This window comes from Lagenorhynchus albirostris, chromosome 14 (assembly GCF_949774975.1).
Source record: "Lagenorhynchus albirostris chromosome 14, mLagAlb1.1, whole genome shotgun sequence".
NCBI classification, from domain to species: domain Eukaryota; kingdom Metazoa; phylum Chordata; class Mammalia; order Artiodactyla; family Delphinidae; genus Lagenorhynchus; species Lagenorhynchus albirostris.
The window spans coordinates 68,715,578-68,736,338 of record NC_083108.1 but is presented as its reverse complement, the minus strand read 5'-3'; the positions used below and the strand labels follow the sequence as shown (position 1 = coordinate 68,736,338).

The window sequence follows — 20,761 nt, the reverse complement described above, 5'->3', positions numbered from 1 at the left end:
TTAAAATTATTAGGTGGTTTTCCTTTCAAGGCAAAAATAAATCACAAGGAGTCAGCAGGACATACAAGGCCCACCAGAGACTGGCCCCCACCTCCCTACCTCACCAGCTCTCTCTTTAATCACCCTCCACCTCTGTCCCCTGTTCTCTTCCATTCCTCTTTTGCGCTCACCTCAGCCAGGCCTCGGGTCTTCCCACACCCCTCTGTTCTAAACCTGCCTCACGATTCTGGATCCTCAAATCTTTGTGAGTTTCCCACAAGGTCACTTGTACATTATTTAGTTAAAACAAAAAAAAAATCAAACTCCCCCAATCCCAGGATAATATAGCCCTGAGTCAGGGCACACAGCTTAGAGAAGAGACTGTGGGTTGGTTACAGCCCCACTCATCCTCTTAGTGGGATAGCCTTGTGCAGTGAGCAACCCGCCCAGCTGTACATGGTGGTCCTGCCCCACAGACTGGGTGAGGGGCCTGTCCTCTTAGCACACAAAACTTTTCTCTTTCTAAGTGTTTATCACATCAAATATGATTATTTCTACTTTCTTATTCCCCCTCCCAGGGCATATGTAACTGGACTGTGAAATTCTTGTGCCCTTGGTTTCTGTACCTCTAATGCTTAGCTCAGGCTGGCCATGATCAACCCCAGTCTCCCTGCTTGGGAAAAGGAAGTAAGAAAGGAAGGGAAGAAGGAATGAAAGGAGGCAGCCCCACATTGGTTGATTGGGCTGTACCAGCATCCTAGCAAGACTTGGGTACCACCCCAGGGGTGCCACCCTCAGAGTCTGCCAGTTGAGGACCTAAAGCCCCTGGCCCCAAGCTAACTGGTGTCCATTCTCTTTCCAAGATGCGCCACTGGAGGGAGATGCTGGCCCTTCAGGTACTTACTTTCTGCCCTTGGAAGCCCTGGGGAGCAGCAGTCTGAGCCACGAGACCCCCAAAGAGAGAGTGACCACGGCCCCTCTGAATCCAGCGCAGTCAGGGGACGAGCTTCACAAGCCAGAGTTGGAAGGGATGGTGCCCTCCGCACCTCAAGACTCCGCGGCCGCGTCCATGCTGCTTCCGCTTCCGGAGGAACCCGGCACCGGGCATGCCTTCCCCCCGACGAAGAAGCCGCCTTCGCTCAAGCAGGTGAACTTGACCAGGAGGCAGCTGAGGCCGAAAGCCACCACCGCAGCAGCTGTGCAGAGGGCGGCATCCCAGCCAGCATCCTCGGACCTGGTCCTCCTCTCCTCTGCCACGGAGAAGCTCCGCCCACCTGGGGACCAGGACCCCGTGGCCTCCGCAGGGGAGGAGACCCACCCACTGTTGCTGTCATCGGAGGAGCCCCTCTGGCTGGAGCAGAAGGAAGGTGCAGTCCCCACGACGCCCGCGCCCCTACAGATCGCCCCCTTCACCTCGCAGCCGCTGGTGGCCCACACGCTCCCCCAGAGCCCCGACCCCGGGGCGCCCGCCGTGCCTGAGGAGGCCCACGAGGCTCCCCCAGGGGATGCCAGCCCCATGACCCTGATGGACAAATGTGAGAACGAGCTGACCGGGTCGGCCTCGGAGGAAAGCCAGGAGACCACGACGTCCACCATCGTTACCACCACGGTTATCACCACTGAGCAGGCCCCAGGTGTGTAGCCCCCAACCCCTCCAGCCCTCCCAGAACTGCGATGAGGCACCTGCTGTGTGCAGGGCATGGGAGAGGGGGGCCGGGGAGGTCCACGGCCCACCATTGGTTACCATCTATGGAGCCCTAGCTATGAGCTTGACCCTGTGGCCCAGAATTAATATCCCTATTTTAGAGATGAGATCCCTGAGACCGTAAGACATCGAGTACCCTGCCCAATGCCACACAGCTAAACGGCGGGATTCAAAGCCTTTCATCTTGGAACAGAATCCTTTTGTCTGCCTAGAAGGCCCTGGCCTTTCAAGGTGCTTTTGCTTTTACTGTTACTTGAACTTGATAAAATGCACGTCTGTGTTCCAGTCTTTCTTCTACCTTTTTTTCCATCTTCAAACACAGAGGAGAGACATCAGCTGTCAATCATACATTGATTTTGGACAAATGCAATGTGGCCGCTCAGGAAAGAGTATGAGCTCTAGGTTTGACTCCTGCTTGCTGTGTGAGCTTGGCCCAGATGCGCACCCTCTCTGAGCTTTGCTTTACTTAATCTCTGAGATGAGAATGAAATATCAGTCCCTTTGAGAATGAATGGGGTCACCCCTGTAGACCGATGAGGTGCCTAGCAGCATGTAGTAAGTTATCATTCTGTGTCAGATGCTGCTATTTGATTATCATGTTGATTCTGGAGCTGAAGGAGAATGAACAGCAGTGGGAGGAGTGGGGACAGGAGAACACAGGTGTCCCCAGAGGCCCTGTTCCAGCCCGCAGCCCATCTGAGAGATGACATCTGAGCTGTTCTCCGTGTCCTAATGACAGTGCTTTCCTTCAGCTCTCTGCAGTGTGAGTTTCTCCGATCCTGAAGGGTACATCGACTCCAGTGATTACCCACCGCTGCCCCTCAACAACTTCCTGGAGTGCACGTACAACGTGACAGTCTACACTGGCTATGGGGTGGAACTCCAGGTAACCCCATAAAGGTGCCCTGCAGTGGCTGCCTCTTCCAGCAGGAGGTCTCTGAAGGATTGTCTGAGTCAGGCTTGTTTTTATCATCCTAACCAGTTTGGTTCTGGCTTTGCCCTAATGGGGCAATTTAAGCTAGGCTTTGGTGGATGAATAGGAGTTCCTAACTCAGGGCACAGCTGAAATAGCTTGGCACACATGGAGGGAAGGGGATGTGTTGATAAGTTGTGAATCATTACACCCAGAAGGAAAGTCCTCTGATATCCTGCTTATCAAACACACACATAGTCATGGAAGCCCCATGTGGCTCATTTGATTCATAAACTTTTGGCTGCAAACTAAGAATGGAAAAGCAGGGTAGCATAGTGCTCAAACATCTGGGTTTTAAGTCGCGGCTCTACCAGTTAATGCTATATGACTTTGGGTAAGGGACTCCAGCTCTCTGAGCCTCAGTTTCCCCATCAGTAAAACAGATGAAAATGTTGCTACTTTACAGAGTTTCAGGGAGGAATAAATATGACAGTGCACAGAGGGCATTCATCCAGAGCCTAAGGGAGAGACAGCGGCCACTCAATGCATGTTACCAATTATCCCCACCCTAGTTCCAGGCCATCCCCAACCGACCTCCCCATCTTTAGAAGCACTTTTTGGTATGAAGTAAGATGACACGCCAGGAAGTGGTGAACTGTCCAGTTCACTGTCCCACAGAAGAAAGGGTGGACGTGAAGCCAGAAAGCCACCAGAAGATTTCAAGCAGAGTCAGTTGTATGACATAAGCAGAACTTTACTTTAAGAAGGTTTTCTGATTGCATAGGGAGGATGAAAGGTAAGCCTCTCGGCAGAACTCGTGTCCAGAGCTTAGCACAGCACGCGGCACGTGGTAGGTACTTCGTAAACGTTCATGGACTTAACCTGGAGAAAAGTTGCAGTCCAGCTGATGCTGGCACTTCATGAGCACTTCCTCCACTTGAACAGACCCACTCTGTCTAATACTGTACGGAGCTTTTCATCAGGCACCGTAGAATTCCTTCATTAGCACCTGCTCTGTACCAGTCACAGCAGTGGGGGGCAGGGTGATATGTAGAACTGCTGCAGTGCCTGCCCTAAAGGAGTCTGCTGTTTCGTGATTGAGGTAGACACACGTGGAAGACATTGGGATGCTTCTCCCAATGGTCTGTAGTAGATGTTCATAGTGGATGTTGTGGAATCACAGTGGAGAGACAGGCAAGCTCCTCGGCAGTTAGGGAAGGTTTCACGGAGAAGGGTAATTTTAGTGGGGCTTTGACGAATGAGTAGGCATTCATCAAAGAGAAAAGAGAGTAAGGTGTATGGCCTGAAAGAGGAAAGGCTTGTCAGTAATGCCTGCCTTGCTTACATAAGAGACAAGGGTCTGGGGTCCCAGGCCCCACTAAGAGAAGCAGAAATACTCATATTGGGAACTGGGGACTGACTAAGGTCCCCACCCCACCCCCGCTCCATTTGTTCAGCATCCTTGTCTGCGAGTAAAGTATCTCCCTTCTTTCTCTCCCAAGCCTGGAAAGTGGACTAGGCAAACCAAGTACATGGAGCTTTGAGGAGCCTCTGCCACTGAAGCCACCATTGAGGAGGATAAGAAAGTGGGCCTGAGAAAGCCCTAGAGATGAGGCCCCCCCACCCCCTCACCAGTTTATGCAGAAGGGCAAGAATGTATTCAGTCAGTCCATAAAGATTATTGAGCACGTACTACGTGCCAGGCACGATTTTAGGCCCTGGGGACCCTGAGCAGCACGGAAAGTTTCCTGCCTCCCTGGAGCTTACCTTCTGGTGAAATGCCTTCTGTCTCCCTGGAGATGGGACCTCAGGCACAAGCTGATCAAACCCCTGCCCCCACCTGCCAGCTCCAGAAGACTCTGTCTCGGCTGCCAGCATCCAGAAGCCCCTTTCATGGGACTCAGATAAGGGGGCTAACAGATGCCCTGTCCCAAACACGACTCAGATTCTGTCTACTCCTACCTGTCTCCAGGTGAAGAGTGTGAACCTGTCCGAGGGGGAGCTGCTTTCCATCCGTGGGGTGGACGGCCCCTCCCTGACCATTCTGGCCAACCACACCCTCCTGGTAGAGGGGCAGGTGATCCGAAGCCCCACCAACACCATCTCCGTCTACTTCCGGACCTTCCAGGACGATGGCCTTGGGACCTTCCAGCTGCACTACCAGGGTAAGACAGGCTGGGGCTGTTGAGATGTCGCTTTTGTCTCCCTTTCTCTCTGGAGCCAAGGATTCTCACCCTTTTTGTGCCAGGGACCCCCTCTGGCAGTTTGGTAACACTGTGAACCCCTTCTTAGATTTGTGTTTTTAAGAGCATAAAATATGTACAATTCAAAAGGAAGCCATTCGTATTTAATAGCAGTTGTCAAAATATTGTTTTCATCTATGACATCATAACCTCTGTGCTTCTTGATTAACACATTAAATAATATTTCCCAGTGGCTCTGATAATTACTGTAATTTCAAAGGAGCATAAGAAATATGTCAAGATACTCATTTTGATATGAAAATATCTATGATTTCTCTTGGTGACAAAGTCACATGTTCTGTGACTATGTTACACATTGTTGCCTACATTTGTGATTGAAGGAAATACCATTGTTAAGTGAAAGGTTAATGAAGGATGAGCAAGCCCCCTTTTCCCGTTCAAGTTCATGTCTCCTGAATCTGACACACAAATCCCATGAGAGTCCATGGGTTGCTGGGAAACAGCCTTTGCTACTGGAGTCCTTCTCTCTTTTTTCTTCTTCTCCACTGTTTCTTTCTTTCCTTTTTTGTCTGTTTCTAGTCTCCTCTCTTTTGTTTTCTGTTCACCTTTCTCCTCTCTTCTCCTCCCTCTTTTCTTGCTTCCTTCATATCTTTCTTTCCTCCCCTCCCTCTCTTCATTCCCACCCCCATTCTCTCTTCCTTCTCTCTCGCATTTCAATGTCATCCCATTTTCCCCACCTCCTGGGCGTTTCCCAAGATCTCCGGTTACTTCCCTTACTAGGAGCTCCCCCTGGATACTTGCCAAGTATAAGATGGGGAAGGGGAGCCCTTAGCCACACCTTGGGAGGTCAAAAGCCATCCACATTTACGTCACATTGACTAAATGTCTGGAAAAACAATTCATTTAAAAATTTCCCCTTGGATGTTTCTGAAACAGATGGGTGACTGTATACAGGAGTGTCCGTTTCCTCACACCTTCTCAATATGCAGACTACCGTCTGTTGTCTTTGTTAATTAAAAAATGGAAAAAAAATAGCTCATTGAGCCATGAGCTTGAATTTAGTCCTCCTCATGGGAACTGGGAATGCACATATCCTAGGCTGCAGGAGAGGTCAGACCATAGTCTAGTGGTGGAGCTAGGACGGGTTCAGCACCCTCTTATGAAAATGAAACTCAAGGAGCTCAACGTGGTCATGTACACCCTTCTGCCACCCCATCCCGTGAGCTCTGTGCACCAGATATTGGGCTAAGGAGGCTCTTCTTTGGCATTTCACATCTAATCCTTACCGCCACCTGTGAAACAGGGACGATCACAGAGAGGAGAGTGAAGTTCAGGGCACTGTGTCAGTTTCTCAAGGTCACACGGTTTCTGAGTGATGGAGTAAGAGAATGTAAACTCACATTCATCACCGTCAGAGCCCAAGTCCTTACCTCCCAGGACGGTTGTTTCCAAGCTTTCATATCTTGGGCATTTCCTGAAGAACTGGTTATTCTAACTCTGGTCCAAGAGCCTGCATTTTTATCAGACACCTAAGCTGTTCGTGCAGGTGAGACTAACCTACCTGGGTGATCCTGTCCCTCCTGTGCTCAAGGAGAAGGCCGTTGTCTCCAGGGAGAGATGGGAACACATTTGTCGCCCCAAACCTGCTGTCTCTGCTTAGGCAGGGTGGGGAGCTTTGAGCCTAGAAAAAAGCGCTCATCTGGCAGTCTCAGCACCACGTGATCAACTCGAGTCACGAGAATACCCTCCTCCAGCACTCCAGGGGCCTCAGGGGCCTCATCTTTTCTCCTCAGCAAAAATTGACTCCCAGGATGTGGGTCATGTTCTTTGTCTCTGCCTCTGAGAGATGACTGTCTGCCCCTGCATTTCTTCCCAGCCTTCATGCTGAGCTGCAATTTTCCCCGCCGGCCTGACTACGGGGATGTCATGGTGATGGACCTGCACTCAGGTGGGGTAGCCCACTTCCACTGCCACCTGGGTTACGAGCTCCAGGGTGCCAAGACGCTGACGTGCATCAATGCCTCCAAGCCCCACTGGAGCAGCCAGGAACCCGTCTGCTCAGGTACATGCCAGCCTCAGCCAGACCAAACACGATGGTCCTCTTAAGAGGGGAGGGGCCAGCCCCCAGGGTATTAGCATTGACCTTAGGGAAGGGACTCCTCCAAATACAGGTGGCTGCTGCCGTTTAACGTTTTGTTATATGATAAAATTGACCATTAGTGACACTTAGTACATTCACAACATTGTGCAACCATCACCGCTATCTTTATCACCCCCAAAGGGACACCCTGGACCCAGTAGCAGTCACTCCCCATTTCTCCCTGTCCCCAGCCCTTGGCAACCACCAGTATGCTTTCTGTCTCTATAGATTTGCCTATTCTGGACATTTCACGTACATGGGATCGTACAATATGTAACCTTTTGTATCCGGCTTCTTTCACTTAGCATAGTGTTTTCAGGGTCCATCCATGTTGTAACGTCTGTCAGAACTTCATTCCTTTTCATGACTGAATAATATTCCATAATATGGATAGGCCACATTTCATCTGTTCATTCGTTGGTGGACATTTGAATTGTTTCCACTTTGGGGGTATTAGGAATAATGCTGCTATAAATGTCTGTATGCAGGTTTTTATGTTTTCATTTCTCTGGGGTATATATACCCCAAAGTGGAATTGCTGAGTTATATGCTAATACCACGTTTAACTTTTGAAGGAACCATCAAACTGTTTTCCACAACGGCTGCACCGTTTTACTTTCCCACCAGCCATGTATGAAAGTACCAGTTTCTCCACATCCTCACCAGCACTTATTTTCGATGTCTTCTTTTTATTATTATAGCCATATAATAATGTGGGTGTGAAGGTATCTTACTGTGATTTTGATTTGCATTTTCCTAATGGCTAATGACATTAGTATCTTTTCATACGCTTGTTGGCCATTTGTATATCTTCTAGGGGAAATGTCTATCCAAGTCCTTTGCCCATTTTTAAAATTTGGTTGTTTGTCTTTTTCTTGAGTTGTAGGAGTTCTTTATATATTCTGGATACTAGACCCTTACCAGATATATGATTTGAAAATATTTTCTCCCACTCTGTGGGTTGTCTTTTCACTTCTTGATAGTGTCCTTAATTTTGACAAAGTCTAATTTGTGTAATTTTTGTTTGTTGTTTGTGCCTTGGATATGACAGCTGCCATATTTTGAGCCCAGTCCATATGCCAGGGCTCTGATAAATCCTCACAGCAATCCTACATGGTGGGAACAATATCCCCATTTTACAGATGAGGAAACTGAGGCCCATGGAGGTGAAGTTTCTCCCTCAAAGTCACCAGATAGAAATTGAACTGAGTCCAGAACCCTTCTCTCCTGAGCTCTTTTCCTTACACCTTCACTGTTCAAAGTGCAATCTGCAGACCAGTGAGTTTATTAGAAATACACAATCCCAAGCCCCATACAAAACCAAGCGAATCAAAATCTACATTTAAGATGCTCCTTTTGTGGTTCATGTGCACATTATAGATTGAGAAGCACTCTGTACCACACTCTGTCTGCCCCAGTGGCCATAACCTTGACCATCCTCAGTTATCAAGAGAGCAAATCTCTATTAGATTCTCAAAAGTCCTGACCATGGCCAGGAAAGTGTAGGCTGCCCACATTAACTGAGCACCTTCTCTGTGCCAGGCCATGAGTCATGTACAAGGAGAATACTGGGAATAAGAAAACATCACTCCTGCCCTCCAGGCGTTCATATAGTCAGTAGAATTCAAAATGCAAATGAGAGCTGATGATAAATTCTCAGATTTAATTGTTGCAGTATCGTTCCCCCAAGGCCCTTCAGAATTTTTCTTTTTTTTTTTTTAACAAAGAAAAAAAATTCAAACCATAGGGAAGTTGGTCTCCATGCCTCCCTCACGTTAATTTTTATCTATGTATGAAATCAGAGAGGAATTAAGCCTCAATTTGTGCTAAGAAAGACGGATGGGGAGCCGCGGCTGGCAAATTGAAACCAGTCATCAGTCGGCTTAATAAGGCAAGGAATGGGAGCAGAGAGGCCGCAAATGAGTGGCAGCTCGGGGAGGACAGATGGCCGACGCCCCCCACCAGGGACAGTGTCCATCTCCTTGGCTCCTGAGCTATGGGGCAGTCATGCTGGCTACACTTTGAGCACCTACTCTGTGCCAGGGACAGTGCCAAGCCCTCTACATGCAGTGTTGCATTGACTTAACCACCACAGTCCCATAAAGAGGGTGGAATTAGTATTAACATTTTACAGTGACCTAGAGGTTCAGAGATCTTCAGTGGCTCGTCCTAGATCCACAGCAGATAAGTGGCGCTGGCCAGATTTGAACCTTCACTTTTGGATGGGGATTCAGGAGAGGTAGCTGGAGAGCCTGCGTCCCAGTGCTCTGTCCGTGGTCCTGAAAGAACTACGGTACAAGACCTCTTGGTAGTGTCTTTGCTGTAGGTCACAGCAGAGTCCAGAGCAGAGAAGGGAGCTATCTGCCTTTCTCATCAGTGCACGTCCTTATTAGTCATGCAGTCATTCAGCAAACATTTAATGAAAACCAAATATCCTAAAAATAAGTCTACCTCCCCACATCTGTATAACTCTTTCTAGTTCACAAATCACTTTTTAATATTTATTAAATTTTTATGATAAAAGTAATACATGGCTCTGGTAAAAAAAAAAAAAAAATTCCAAGAAAGTGTTGAAGACTGTAGCAAATCACTTTTACATTCCTGGTCTCAGTTGATCCTTGCATATAGCTCATTGAAATAGATATAGCGGACCATTTTCTAGCTTCTTTTTTCCCACGTAAAATATAGTGAATATTGTCCTATATTCTCAAGTTCTTTGAGAACATGGTTCTTCAAAACTATATGAATGACACGCATTTATTTCACCAAGCATCTGTACACGGACATTCATGTTCCTTCTGTTTTTTGCTCTTAGAGGCAATCTGGCAGTGAACATCCTCATTCATACATTTTTGTGAAACTCTCTAAATCTTTTCTTAAGGTAAATTCCCAGAACCTTAATTACTAGGTCAGAGTGTTTGAACATATTTTCCAGAGTTTTCATCAGATTGCCCTCCTGAAAGGCCACAGCAACTTGCAATCTAACCACTCCTGAATGAGAGTGACCATTTCCCATCACTGGAGATAGCTTTCCAGTTTATTGCTGCTTTTTATCTTGACCAATTAGGTGGATAAAGATAGAATATAGTTTAGATTTGCATTTCTTTTATTACCAGTGAGGCTGTATTTTTTTAGTGCTTACTGAGTAATAAAAGTATATTTCTTCTTTTGAGAACTGCCTATTTATGTCCTTCTTAATTACCATTTTGTAATTAGGAATCAGGGCACAGCCAGCGCATGGAAGAATCCTTAAATCACAGCCATTCATTCCCCACCATGGAACACACATGGCAATGGTTCTAATCATGGAATTAGACCACCTGTCAAACAAGATGAACCTGTCTCAGGAGGATGGGACTTTTCCCATGGTTTCTCTCTTCCCCAGCCTATTTCCTCCCATGAAGGGGTGGGGAGTGGGGAAGGATGAAACCCTCACTTCCTCTCTCTCTCTGTCTGTCTCTGCAATCTTCTCACTGCCCACCCACCCCTACTCTCTGACCCCAGCCCCTTGTGGAGGGGCAGTGCACAACGCCACCATCGGCCGCGTCCTGTCCCCAAGTCACTCTGGAAATACCAATGGGAGCCAGTTCTGTGTGTGGACGATTGAAGCTCCAGAGGGCCAGAAGCTGCACCTGCACTTTGAGAAGCTGTCACTGCATGAGAAGGACAGGTAAAACTCTGAGGGTCCCCAGCCAGCCTCATTCCTTCCCAGAGTGTTAGAACGTGGCTTGGGATTTGGAGTCTTGAAAGGACTAAAATGCTGCCTCATGGACGTCAAGAAAGGAAGAGCTGGGGAGGGTGGCAAGGATATTAGAGACCATCATCTTTGATCTCTTCCTTTTACACATAAGGAAACTAGGACATACAGAGGGGAAGGGACTTACCCTAGTCACACAACAGGGTAGGGGGAGAGACAAGAAGGGAATCCAGTTCCCCGACCTCGAACTGCCTCATCCCTTCTCCTGCGCATCCCTTTTTGCAGTTGAACAAGGAGGGAGTGTTTACTGAGCATCAGCTCTGTGCCCAATCATGTATTAGCCTCCATGGAGAACAGGAGAGAAGTAGGAAACATTGGTTCCTGGCAGTTGAGATGGAAAAACCAGACTTATGTACAAGAAGGAACTAGAGAAGATACAACATCTAAGCAAGAGTATGTCTGTAGATGCTAAGTTATATGCACAGAATCCAGAATCTGAAAACTCTGAGAACTTATTCTAGAATATTCTGGAATGTTCTAGAAAATTAGGGTCTTAGCTGCTTAGACTTGCTGTCTTAGGTTGAGTTTCCTTGGAAACAGACAGAGTGACAAAGATGTGAGAGAAAGTGGTTTGTTTGGGAGCTGATCTTAGCACCAGGAAAATGAGCAGAGAAGGAAAGGGAGTAGATACAGTCTGTATTAGTAGGCAGGTGACTGCAGAGACAACTGGGTCTCTATCTTCTGCGGGCCTCCAGGAAGCTGCGTTGAGCAGGGCTCAGAGCGTTCCTATCGGAGGGTGAGGGAGCTGGGTATTTATCCACCCCCACCATCCATGTTGGAGGAGGCGTGCTCCTGGACACACTGACTCCCCAACACTGCCTGCCACCCTTGGAGCTGGCTGATTCTCAGAGACTCTGGAAGCCAGCCGAAAATGGGTAAGGAAAGAGTGCTATGGGGATGTGGGTAGGGCACCGACAGAGTGTCGGCACCTTAGAATTCTGGAATTGTCCGATGTTGATCTTAGAATTATATAGTGTCCTGGCTTCTTTGAAGCTTCAAATCTAGACCATTAACCTCTAGGAAAGGATTCTGAGAGAAAATACCAGAAAACTGAATAAGTTACCCAACTCTGGAGGCTACTTCCTTCCAAGTCATCCAGCTTTATCCTGAACAACTCCATATCAATAAATCACTACTTTAAAGTACAAGGTGTGGGGCTTCCCTGGTGGCACAGTGGCTAAGAATCCGCCTGCCAGTGCAGGGGACATGGGTTCGAGCCCTGGTCCGGGAAGATCCCACATGCCGCAGAGCAACTAAGCACGTGCACCCCAACTGCTGAGCCTGCGCTCTAGAGCCTGCGAGCCACAACTGCTGAGCCCACGCGCTGCAACTACTGAAGGCCGCACACCTAGAGACTGTGCTCTGCAACAAGAGAAGCCACCGTAATGAGAAGCCCACTCACCACAACAAAGAGTAGGCCCCGCTCATCACAACTAGAGAAAGCCCATGCAGCAACGAAGACCCAACGCAGCCAAAAATAAATAAATTTATAAAAAAAAAAAAATTCTCTTCCACCTGGGAACTCTGGGAGCCAGTGTAGACACACACACTAACTTCCCCATTCCTAGCAGCGAGAGAGCAGAGATCATTGTCCCTCATCTCCCATCAGTTAGATGATGGCTGCTCTCAGAGTTTGTTAATTCCCTGACACACTGGCCTGTCACCTGTGCCAGTAGCTGGGGCGCTCCAGAGAAAGCCTGCAGGACAAGGAACGCAAGCACAGAGAAATGCTAAGAGCCTTGAGGAGCAACTAAGCACATGCGCCACAACTACTGAGCCTGCGCTCTAGAACCCACGAGCCACAACTACTGAAGCCCGCACACCTAGAGCCTGTGCTCCGCAACAAGAGAAGCCACTGCAATGAGAAGCCCGCGCACCACAACGAAGAGTAGCCCCTGCTCACCGCAACTAGAGAAAGCTCAGTGGGTAGGGAACTGGGGACTAAAAATTGGGACTCCTGACTGCAGGCACGGTGGTCTTAGGAGATAAAAATCAGTGACAGAGTGTAGTAGGGGTCCAATGCTTGGTCATTTGACTTGCATACCGACTCTGTCCTGCGCACTTTATATCCATGGTCTCTAATCCCCACACTCTGGTGTAGGTGTGCTTGTACCCATTTTACAGATGAAACAGAGGTTCAGTGGGGTGCAGTGTTTTTGTCCAAAGTCACTCAGCTCAGAAGTTAAAGTCGGAACTCTGTCTGATTATATATATATCAGTGTTTCAGGAATGATATTAGCCCAATCATCCCAGCTTCTCAATTAGTAATAATAATCAGTATCTATTAATTCATCTGGTCATTACATCACACCCAGCACTTTCCTTAAGAGCTCAGAGTCTATCCATGAGTCTGGGACAAGCATTGTACAGAAAGGGAGACAAATTCGAATAGATGAAGCAGGGTGCGCGGGCGAGTATGGGGTGAAATCGGGATGTGAGTCTGGGATTGAGGCCGTGGAGTGGGTGGTCACAGCACACACCTCCCACTGCTGTGTATCAGCGGCCCGAGAAGACCTCATATTGGCTCTTGTCTCCTTCCCCACTGCCAGGATGATGGTCTACAGTGGGCTGACCAACAAATCCACTCTTCTCTACGACTCCCTCCAAACCGAGAATGTCCCCTTTGAGGGCCTGCTGAGTGATGGCCACACCATCTGCATCGAATTCACGTCTGACCAGGGGCGGGTGGCCTCAGCCTTCAACATCCGGTTCGAGGGTGAGGGTCCCGGAGGCTGCCCCGTCTCCTAGGGAGGCAGCATGGGAGCAGGGGAAGCATGGCGGGGCCGGGTCATGGGAGGTAGAAATCTGACCTGCAAAGGATTGGGGAGAAGCCGTAGCTAGAGTGACTTTTGGACTTCCAAAGGCCGCCTCTGCAGGGTTGGGAGAGCAGAGGTTCTTGTTCCCATTTTAGATAAGAAATAATGAGGCCCGAGAAGCCAAGTGAATGGCCTAAGGGCCCTCAGCAGGTCAGTGGGAACTGGAATGTGGGGTCTGGTACCCGTTTCCCTTGGGGCTTCCCTGAACAGCAGGAGGGGCCCCTGCTTCTGAGACACAGCCCTGTGAGCCACCCCTGACTCATTTGAGCGGCTGCCCTCTTTTGTGTCCTGGCCCCAGCCTTTGAGAAAGGCCACTGCTATGAGCCCTACATTCAGAATGGGAACTTCACCACGTCTGACCCGACCTATAACATCGGGACCATAGTGGAGTTTACCTGCGACCCCGGCCACTCCCTGGAGCAGGGCCCGGCCATCATTGAGTGTATCAACGTGCGGGACCCATACTGGAACGACACGGAGCCCCTGTGCAGAGGTGAGTGGGTCACAGCCCTCCTCCCAGGGCACCCCAGAGCCCTCCACCCCTTCAGATGAAAGGCCCAGCTTATATACCGATTTTAGGAGTAGAATCCTTTCTGGAGCTCACCCTCCTTTGGGTCAGGTTTGCTGCTGGTCCTTGAGAAAATCACAAAATGGGTAAAATTGAAAAGTTGCCTCTTCCTCCAGGCACAAGACCCCATCATGCACAGCTTGGTGAGAAGATCGCTGCATGGATTTCAGCTCCTACCTGTGCTATGCAGACATGTGCAGTGCACAGCCCGCCCAACAGCACATGGCAGCCCTGAGTCTAATTAATGATAATGATAACAGTTGTTAATAGGAGTGCAAAAAACTGTGTTTTTGTGCAGGCACTCTGTGCCTTATCTGATTTAATCCTCGCTACAACCCTGTGAGGTGCATATTATTATTGATCCCGTGTACAGCTGAGGAAACAAGCTGTGACGTGACATGCTTCAGAACACACTGAGGGTAATTGGCAGAGGTGGGAATGGAACTCAAGTCTCTCTGTTCTCAGAGACCTATGCCCTGAGCCCCTTTGGACAATGTCAGCTGTGTGGAATCCTCATCTACGGGGACTCCCAGTGCCCTGCCCTCCCCTATTTCTCCATGTTCAAGGCCACTGAGCCACCCCGAGCCTGGACCCATGTGGGGAATGTGGAGTAATGAACAGAGCCCTGGCTCCTGGCAGCCGCCACCTGGACGGTGGTTGGCGTGAAATCACAGCCTTGCCGTGGTGAGGGATTGATCCCTGTATTAAATGTGCTGGTTTAACAGAGTGGGATTTATTGGTGCTTTGGCCTCTGCCACACTGAGAATTTTCCAAAGCAGTAAACACAGAGTGAAATTTAAAGGGCCAGGTGCCAGGTGCGGCCACATCTCCGCTTCCAGTTCAGAGCCAGGGCGTTCCACAGTAACGTTAAGAATTACTGAACGCTTACCTTGTGCCAGGCGTTGTGCTGTGTTTGACATCCATGAGCTCACTTAAGCCTCAGAATAACCCAGTGAAGTCAGCACTGGTGTTTCTCCCTGCTCTACAGAGGGAGGCATCTGAGGCTCCAGGAACTTATTACATGCCTTGTCACAGAGCCTTTGGTGGGAGAGGCAAGACTCGAACCCAGGTCCATCTGACTAGAATGTACCATCTCTAGTTACTATTCACCCTACTCAAGTGCATCCTATTAAGGATGCACTTGAAACTTTGAACTCTGTCGTTCGTCCTGAAAGAACTACAGTCATCCTTCAGTATCCACAGGGCACGGGTTCCAAGGCACACCCCCCCATGCCCCCAATACCAAAATCCGTGGATGTTCAAGCCCGTTATATAAAAGGGCACATCCTCTCATATACTTTAAATCATCTCTAGATTACTTATAATTCCTAATACAGTGTAAATACTGTGTAAATAGTTGTAAATACAATGCAAATGCTATGGGAATGTCCTAAATGCAATGTTAACACTATGTGAATAGTTGCCGGTGAGTGGCAAATTCAAGTTTTGCTTTTTGAAACTTTCTGGAATTTTTTTTTCAAATATTTATGATCCCCTGTCGGTTGAATCCATGGATGCAGAACCCACAGTACGATGTCCTTGCCCCACCTTTGCCAAATTTCAGCTAAAGGAGGCAGGTGGCCAGTCCTAATTTAATCATTCTGCACACATGTATGGACTGTCTGACTTAATAGACCACGCTCTTAACTGTTACACCAGATCTGCTTCCTTATGAGTAATGTGTGTGTGTGTGTCTGTGTCTTTACAGCCATGTGTGGTGGGGAGCTCTCTGCCGTGGCCGGGGTGGTGCTGTCCCCAAACTGGCCAGAGCCCTACGTGGAAGGTGAAGATTGTGTCTGGAAGATCCACGTAGGGGAGGAGAAACGGATCTTCTTAGATATCCAATTGTGAGTGTTTACGATGGGTGGACCCCCCAGCCCAGCCAGTTGGGGAAGAAATTGCTCCTGCTTTATTATTTCAACCAATGTTAATTAAGCATCTACTGCGTGTCAGGGACTGTGCAAAGAACTGGTGTCCTTATGGTGAGGAAGTGACAACATCATACACACCCAGAAGGAGTTCCTGTCCTCAGGAAAGTCAGTTGTCTAAGGAAACAGGCACTAAGTGAGGAATTGCAGCGATGTAGCTTTGTTAAGCACTGTAAGGAAAGGTGCCTGATGCCATGAGATTCTATAACGGGGACTTGATATAAAGAGGAAGGTCAGAAAAGCCTTCCCTGAGGATCCGACAAAGCTCAGAACTAAAGGATGAATTGGAGTGAATTCATCCAAGAAGGAACAGAGTATGCAGAGGCCCTGTGACAAGAGCAGGCACAGCATTTTCAGAGGACCGAATGGCTAGTATGGTCAGGAGGAGGAGGGAAATATAACATGTACACTCTGTACCAGAGTAGTTTATTTTCCTATCTATCTCTCTCAACTAGACCAGAAGGTCCTTGCAGTCAGGACCTGGTCTGATTTATCTCTGTTTCAGGGTCTAACACAGAGCCTGACACATAGTAGATGCTCAGAAAATGATTGCTGAATGAAGAAATGCTGTCATGAATGGACTTACCTGGCTATGTGGCTGTTTCCAATATTCAGTGGGGGTACCTATTAGATGCTCCATCCAGAACTTTCCCTAACTCCCCAGGAATCAGGAGAAGGGGACAGAGACACACAGTGGTGGCTAGAAAAGCAGAAGAAAGGGCTGTCCAGCAGATCCAGACACGTGGCTGGGACAGTGAGGGGATGGCAAGTTTGGAAGAGCCTCTCTGGATGCAGCCTAGGGGTCAGCTCTCCCCTCAAGCCTGAAGTAGAAACCCACTTGTGTGGGAAGCATGACTTGGGTGCTGCTTGGCTTTGCAGAGGAGCCTGGCGAGAGGGAAATTATTTGCGAGATTTTGTGCCAGCACCCTACTGTTTTGATTACTGTAGCTTTGTAGTATAGTCTGAAGTCAGGAATTGTGGTCCCTCTAGCTCCATTTTTCTTTCTTAAGATTGTTTTGGCTCTTCGGGGTTTTTTGTGTTTCCACACAAATTTAAAAATTTTTTGTTCCAGTTCTGTGAAAAATGCCATTGGTAATTTGATAGGGATTGCATTGAATATGTAATTGCCTTGGGTAGTATAGTCATTTTAACAATATTGATTCTTCCAATCCAAGAACACAGTATATCTTTCCATCTGTTTGTGTCATCTTCAATTTCTTTCATCAATGGCTTATAGTTTTCTGACTACAGATATTTTGCCTCCTTAGGTAGGTTGATTTCTAGGTAGTTTATTCTTTTTGATGCAATGGTAAATGGGATTGTTTCTTTAATTTCTCTTCCTGGTATTCTGTTGTTAGTGTATAGAAATGCAACAGATTTCTGCATACTAATTTCATATCCTGCAACTTTACTGAATTCATTGATGAGCTCTAGTAGTTTTCTGGTGATAGGAAACCCCATTCTAAAGCTCCTTCCTCCAGGAAGCCTTCCATGGCTCCCCACTGCCCTCATGACAAATATAAATTTATGGTCCCAGTTGATGAGCACCCCGCCACCAGAAGTTGCTGGGCAAACCACCTCAGTCTTCAGCCAGGAGAAGAGGAAATCAACTCCTGATATCCTGGCTTCTGCTGAAGGTCCTCCAGCTCCATGCCCCAAGACATGGTCTGTGGTCCCCTTCCTTCTGCCCAGCTCAGCATCCTCTCCTCACAGCATGCATCCCTTACGGGTGGTTTTGCTTCACCAAGACTGACCCACATCTCCCCTTGGTGTCAGAGGCTTGAAAGAGGAAACAGGAAAATGGGAACCCTGCTTTCATTCCCTCCAGGCATCAAATATTCAATTAACCTTCATCTCAACATGGGATGGGGTTTTATTTCCGCTACAAAGCGCACGATGCAGCAGCCCATCCAGGAAACTGGAGCATTTAAGCAGAAATACTTCCCCAAAGCCAGGCCACCAGCAGCGTTAGCGTCAGAAAAGGAAGCCTTGCAGGGGGCGCTTTCTTCTGATCATCTTGGCAACTCTAGAAGTGAGTGCTGGCTAGGAGGGAGGACCCCTGGGCTCCCTCCTCTGTGCCCTGACAGTGGTCCCTGAGCAGCTCTGGACCCGTCACCCAGCCTCTCTGGGCCTCACACTCCTTCTCTGCAAAGGGACGGGTTGCCTTGAACAGAGAGGATGCAAACGCTGACTCCTGCAAGGTCAGGCAAGTATCATAAAATGGGAAGTGGGGCTGTGTGAGATAATGTAGAGCTGGGGGAACTGTGTTGAAGTGGGAACTACATCCCCACCTAACATCATGTAAATTCAAATTTTTAAAAAGTTTATTTTATTAAAGTATAGTTGATTTACAATGTTGTGTTAGTTTCTGGCATACAGCAAAGTGATTGTTATATATACATATATATATACACATATACATGTATATGTATGTATACATATGTATATATGTACATGTATATGTGTATATATACACATATGTACCTATATATGCACATATATGTTATATATACATATATATGTATATGCCACCATATATACATTCCTTTCCATATTCTTTTCCGTTACAGTTTATCACAGGATATTGAATATAGTTTCCTGTGCTATACAGTAGGACCTTGTTGTTTATCCATTCTCTCTATATAATAGTTTGCATCTGTTAATCCCAAACTCTCAATCCTTCCCTTCCTCTATCCCCCTCCCCCTTGGCAACCACAAGTCTGTTCTCTATGTCTATGAGTCTGGTTTTGTTTCATAGATAAGTTCATTTGTGTCATATTTTAGATTCCACATATAAGTGATATATGGTATTTGTCATTCTCTTTCTGACTTACTTCACTCAGTATGAAAATCTCTAGGTCCATCCATGTTGCTGCAAATGGCATTATTTCATTCTTTTTTATGGTTGAGTAGTATACTCTGTGTGTGTGTGTGTACGTGTGTGTGTGTGTGTGTATATATACACACACACACACACACACACACACACACACACACACCCCACATCTTCTTTATCCATTCATCTGTTGATAGACGTTTAGGTTGCTTCCATGTCTTGGCTATTGTGAATAGTGTGGCTATGAACATGGGGTGCACATATCTTTTCGAATTAGAGTTGTGTCTGGATATATGCCCAGGAGTAGGATTGCTGGATCATATGGCAACTCTATTTTTAGTTTTTTTTGAGGAACCTCCATACTGTTCTCCATAGTGGCTGCACCAATTTACACTCCCACCAATAGTGTAGGAGGGTTCCCTTTTCTCCACATCCTCTCCAGCGTTTGTTATTTGTAGATTTTTTAATGATGGCCATTCTGACCGGTGTGAGGTGGTAACTCATTGTAGTTTTTTTTTAGTTTCTTTTTTGGCTGCATTGGGTCTTTGTTGCTGCGCGAGGGCTTTCTCTAGTTGCGGTGAGCGGGGGCTACTCTTCGTTGCTGCGTGCGGGCTTCTTGTTGTGGTGGCTTCTCTTGCTGTGGAGCACGGGCTCTAGGTGCGCGGGCTTCAGTAGTCATGGCATGTGGGCTCCGTAGCTGTGCTCATGGGCTCTAGAGCGCAGGCTCAGTAGTTGTGGCACACAGGCTTAGTTGCTCCACGGCATGTGGGATCTTCCCCGACCAGGGCTTGAACCCATGTCCCCTGCATTGGAAGGCAGATTGTTAACCACTGTGCCATCAGGGAAGTCTCTCATTGTAGTTTTGATTTGCGTTTCTCTAACATAAATTCAATTTGTTAAAATAATGCCCCCTCCCCTCCAAAAAGTATCTGCTGGTCAGATTCAGACTTGAGGGACCACAAGTCTAGATCCTTTCTCATGGAGGTGATAAAGAAAGCCATTTTCATCATTGAGCACTCAATGTTTGCAAGGTTCTTTCCAAATGTTAATTAATTTACTCCTCAAAGTTCTCCTAGAAGGAAGATGCAACTATTATATTCAACTTATTCCACCTGCCTTCTTACCTCTTACTTGGATGTCTAAGAGGCATCTCCAACGACGTGTCCCCAAACGTAAACCCTTGATTCTCTTTCTCCAAACCTATTTCGCCTCATCTTCCCATCTCAGAAAGGAGTCACCCATCCTGCCTGCTGCTCAGACCCAAAAGATGCGGAGTTATTCTAGAGCAGGAGGACACTGTTCAGCATTCCACAACGGCTTTTCTTGACAAGTGGGGTGGGGAGCAACTTCCTGATTTGCAACATTTGCCAATTTCCATGGTGTAAATACTCCCACTGTGGCCAATATTAAGCAACCAACACAAAGCCAACAGGGTCACCAAATGCCTGGACAGTTAACAGTCAGCGCACATGGCCCAGTAGGAGCCACCGGCTCCAGCACACTCCCTGTGAACAGGATTCTTCCCGTTCTCCTACACCTGTACCCAGGGCCTCAGTACATCCCGTTGATTCTACTCAAGACTTCAATCTGCCTGGAGTTGAAGCATCTCTGACACCCCCACTGCCACCACCACTGTGGTCTAAGCCCCCGCTGTCTCGTCCTCAGTTGTCTCCCTGCTCCTGCTTTTGTCCCTTTGGGGGCTGTTTTTAACCCAGCACCCTCCCTGGGTGATCACATAATGCTCTGCCTCAAACCCTGCAATAGCTCCTCATTCTATTCAGAGTAAAAGCTGAAGTTCTTACAAAAGCCCTATGTGATCTGACCCTGGTTACGGCTCCTGCTTCACTTCTTTCCACTCTCCTCCTTGGTCTCTCCTTTTGGCCGCACTGGCCTCCTTGCTGTTCTGTAAACATAC

The 20,761-nt window shown here is 47.8% G+C and overlaps 1 protein-coding gene across 1 annotated transcript in view; it reads left to right on the top strand.

Annotated features, from left to right (window-relative positions):
• SEZ6L (seizure related 6 homolog like) overlaps nt 1-20,761 on the top strand; it is a 197,594-nt gene that overhangs the window by 121,431 nt on the left and 55,402 nt on the right. Inside the window, exons 4-11 of the mRNA XM_060170528.1 lie at nt 843-1,613; nt 2,437-2,570; nt 4,570-4,762; nt 6,678-6,863; nt 10,446-10,611; nt 13,248-13,414; nt 13,813-14,007; nt 15,791-15,929. Of these exons, the coding sequence (XP_060026511.1) occupies nt 843-1,613; nt 2,437-2,570; nt 4,570-4,762; nt 6,678-6,863; nt 10,446-10,611; nt 13,248-13,414; nt 13,813-14,007; nt 15,791-15,929 (1,951 nt within the window). The remainder of the gene's footprint in view (nt 1-842; nt 1,614-2,436; nt 2,571-4,569; nt 4,763-6,677; nt 6,864-10,445; nt 10,612-13,247; nt 13,415-13,812; nt 14,008-15,790; nt 15,930-20,761) is intronic.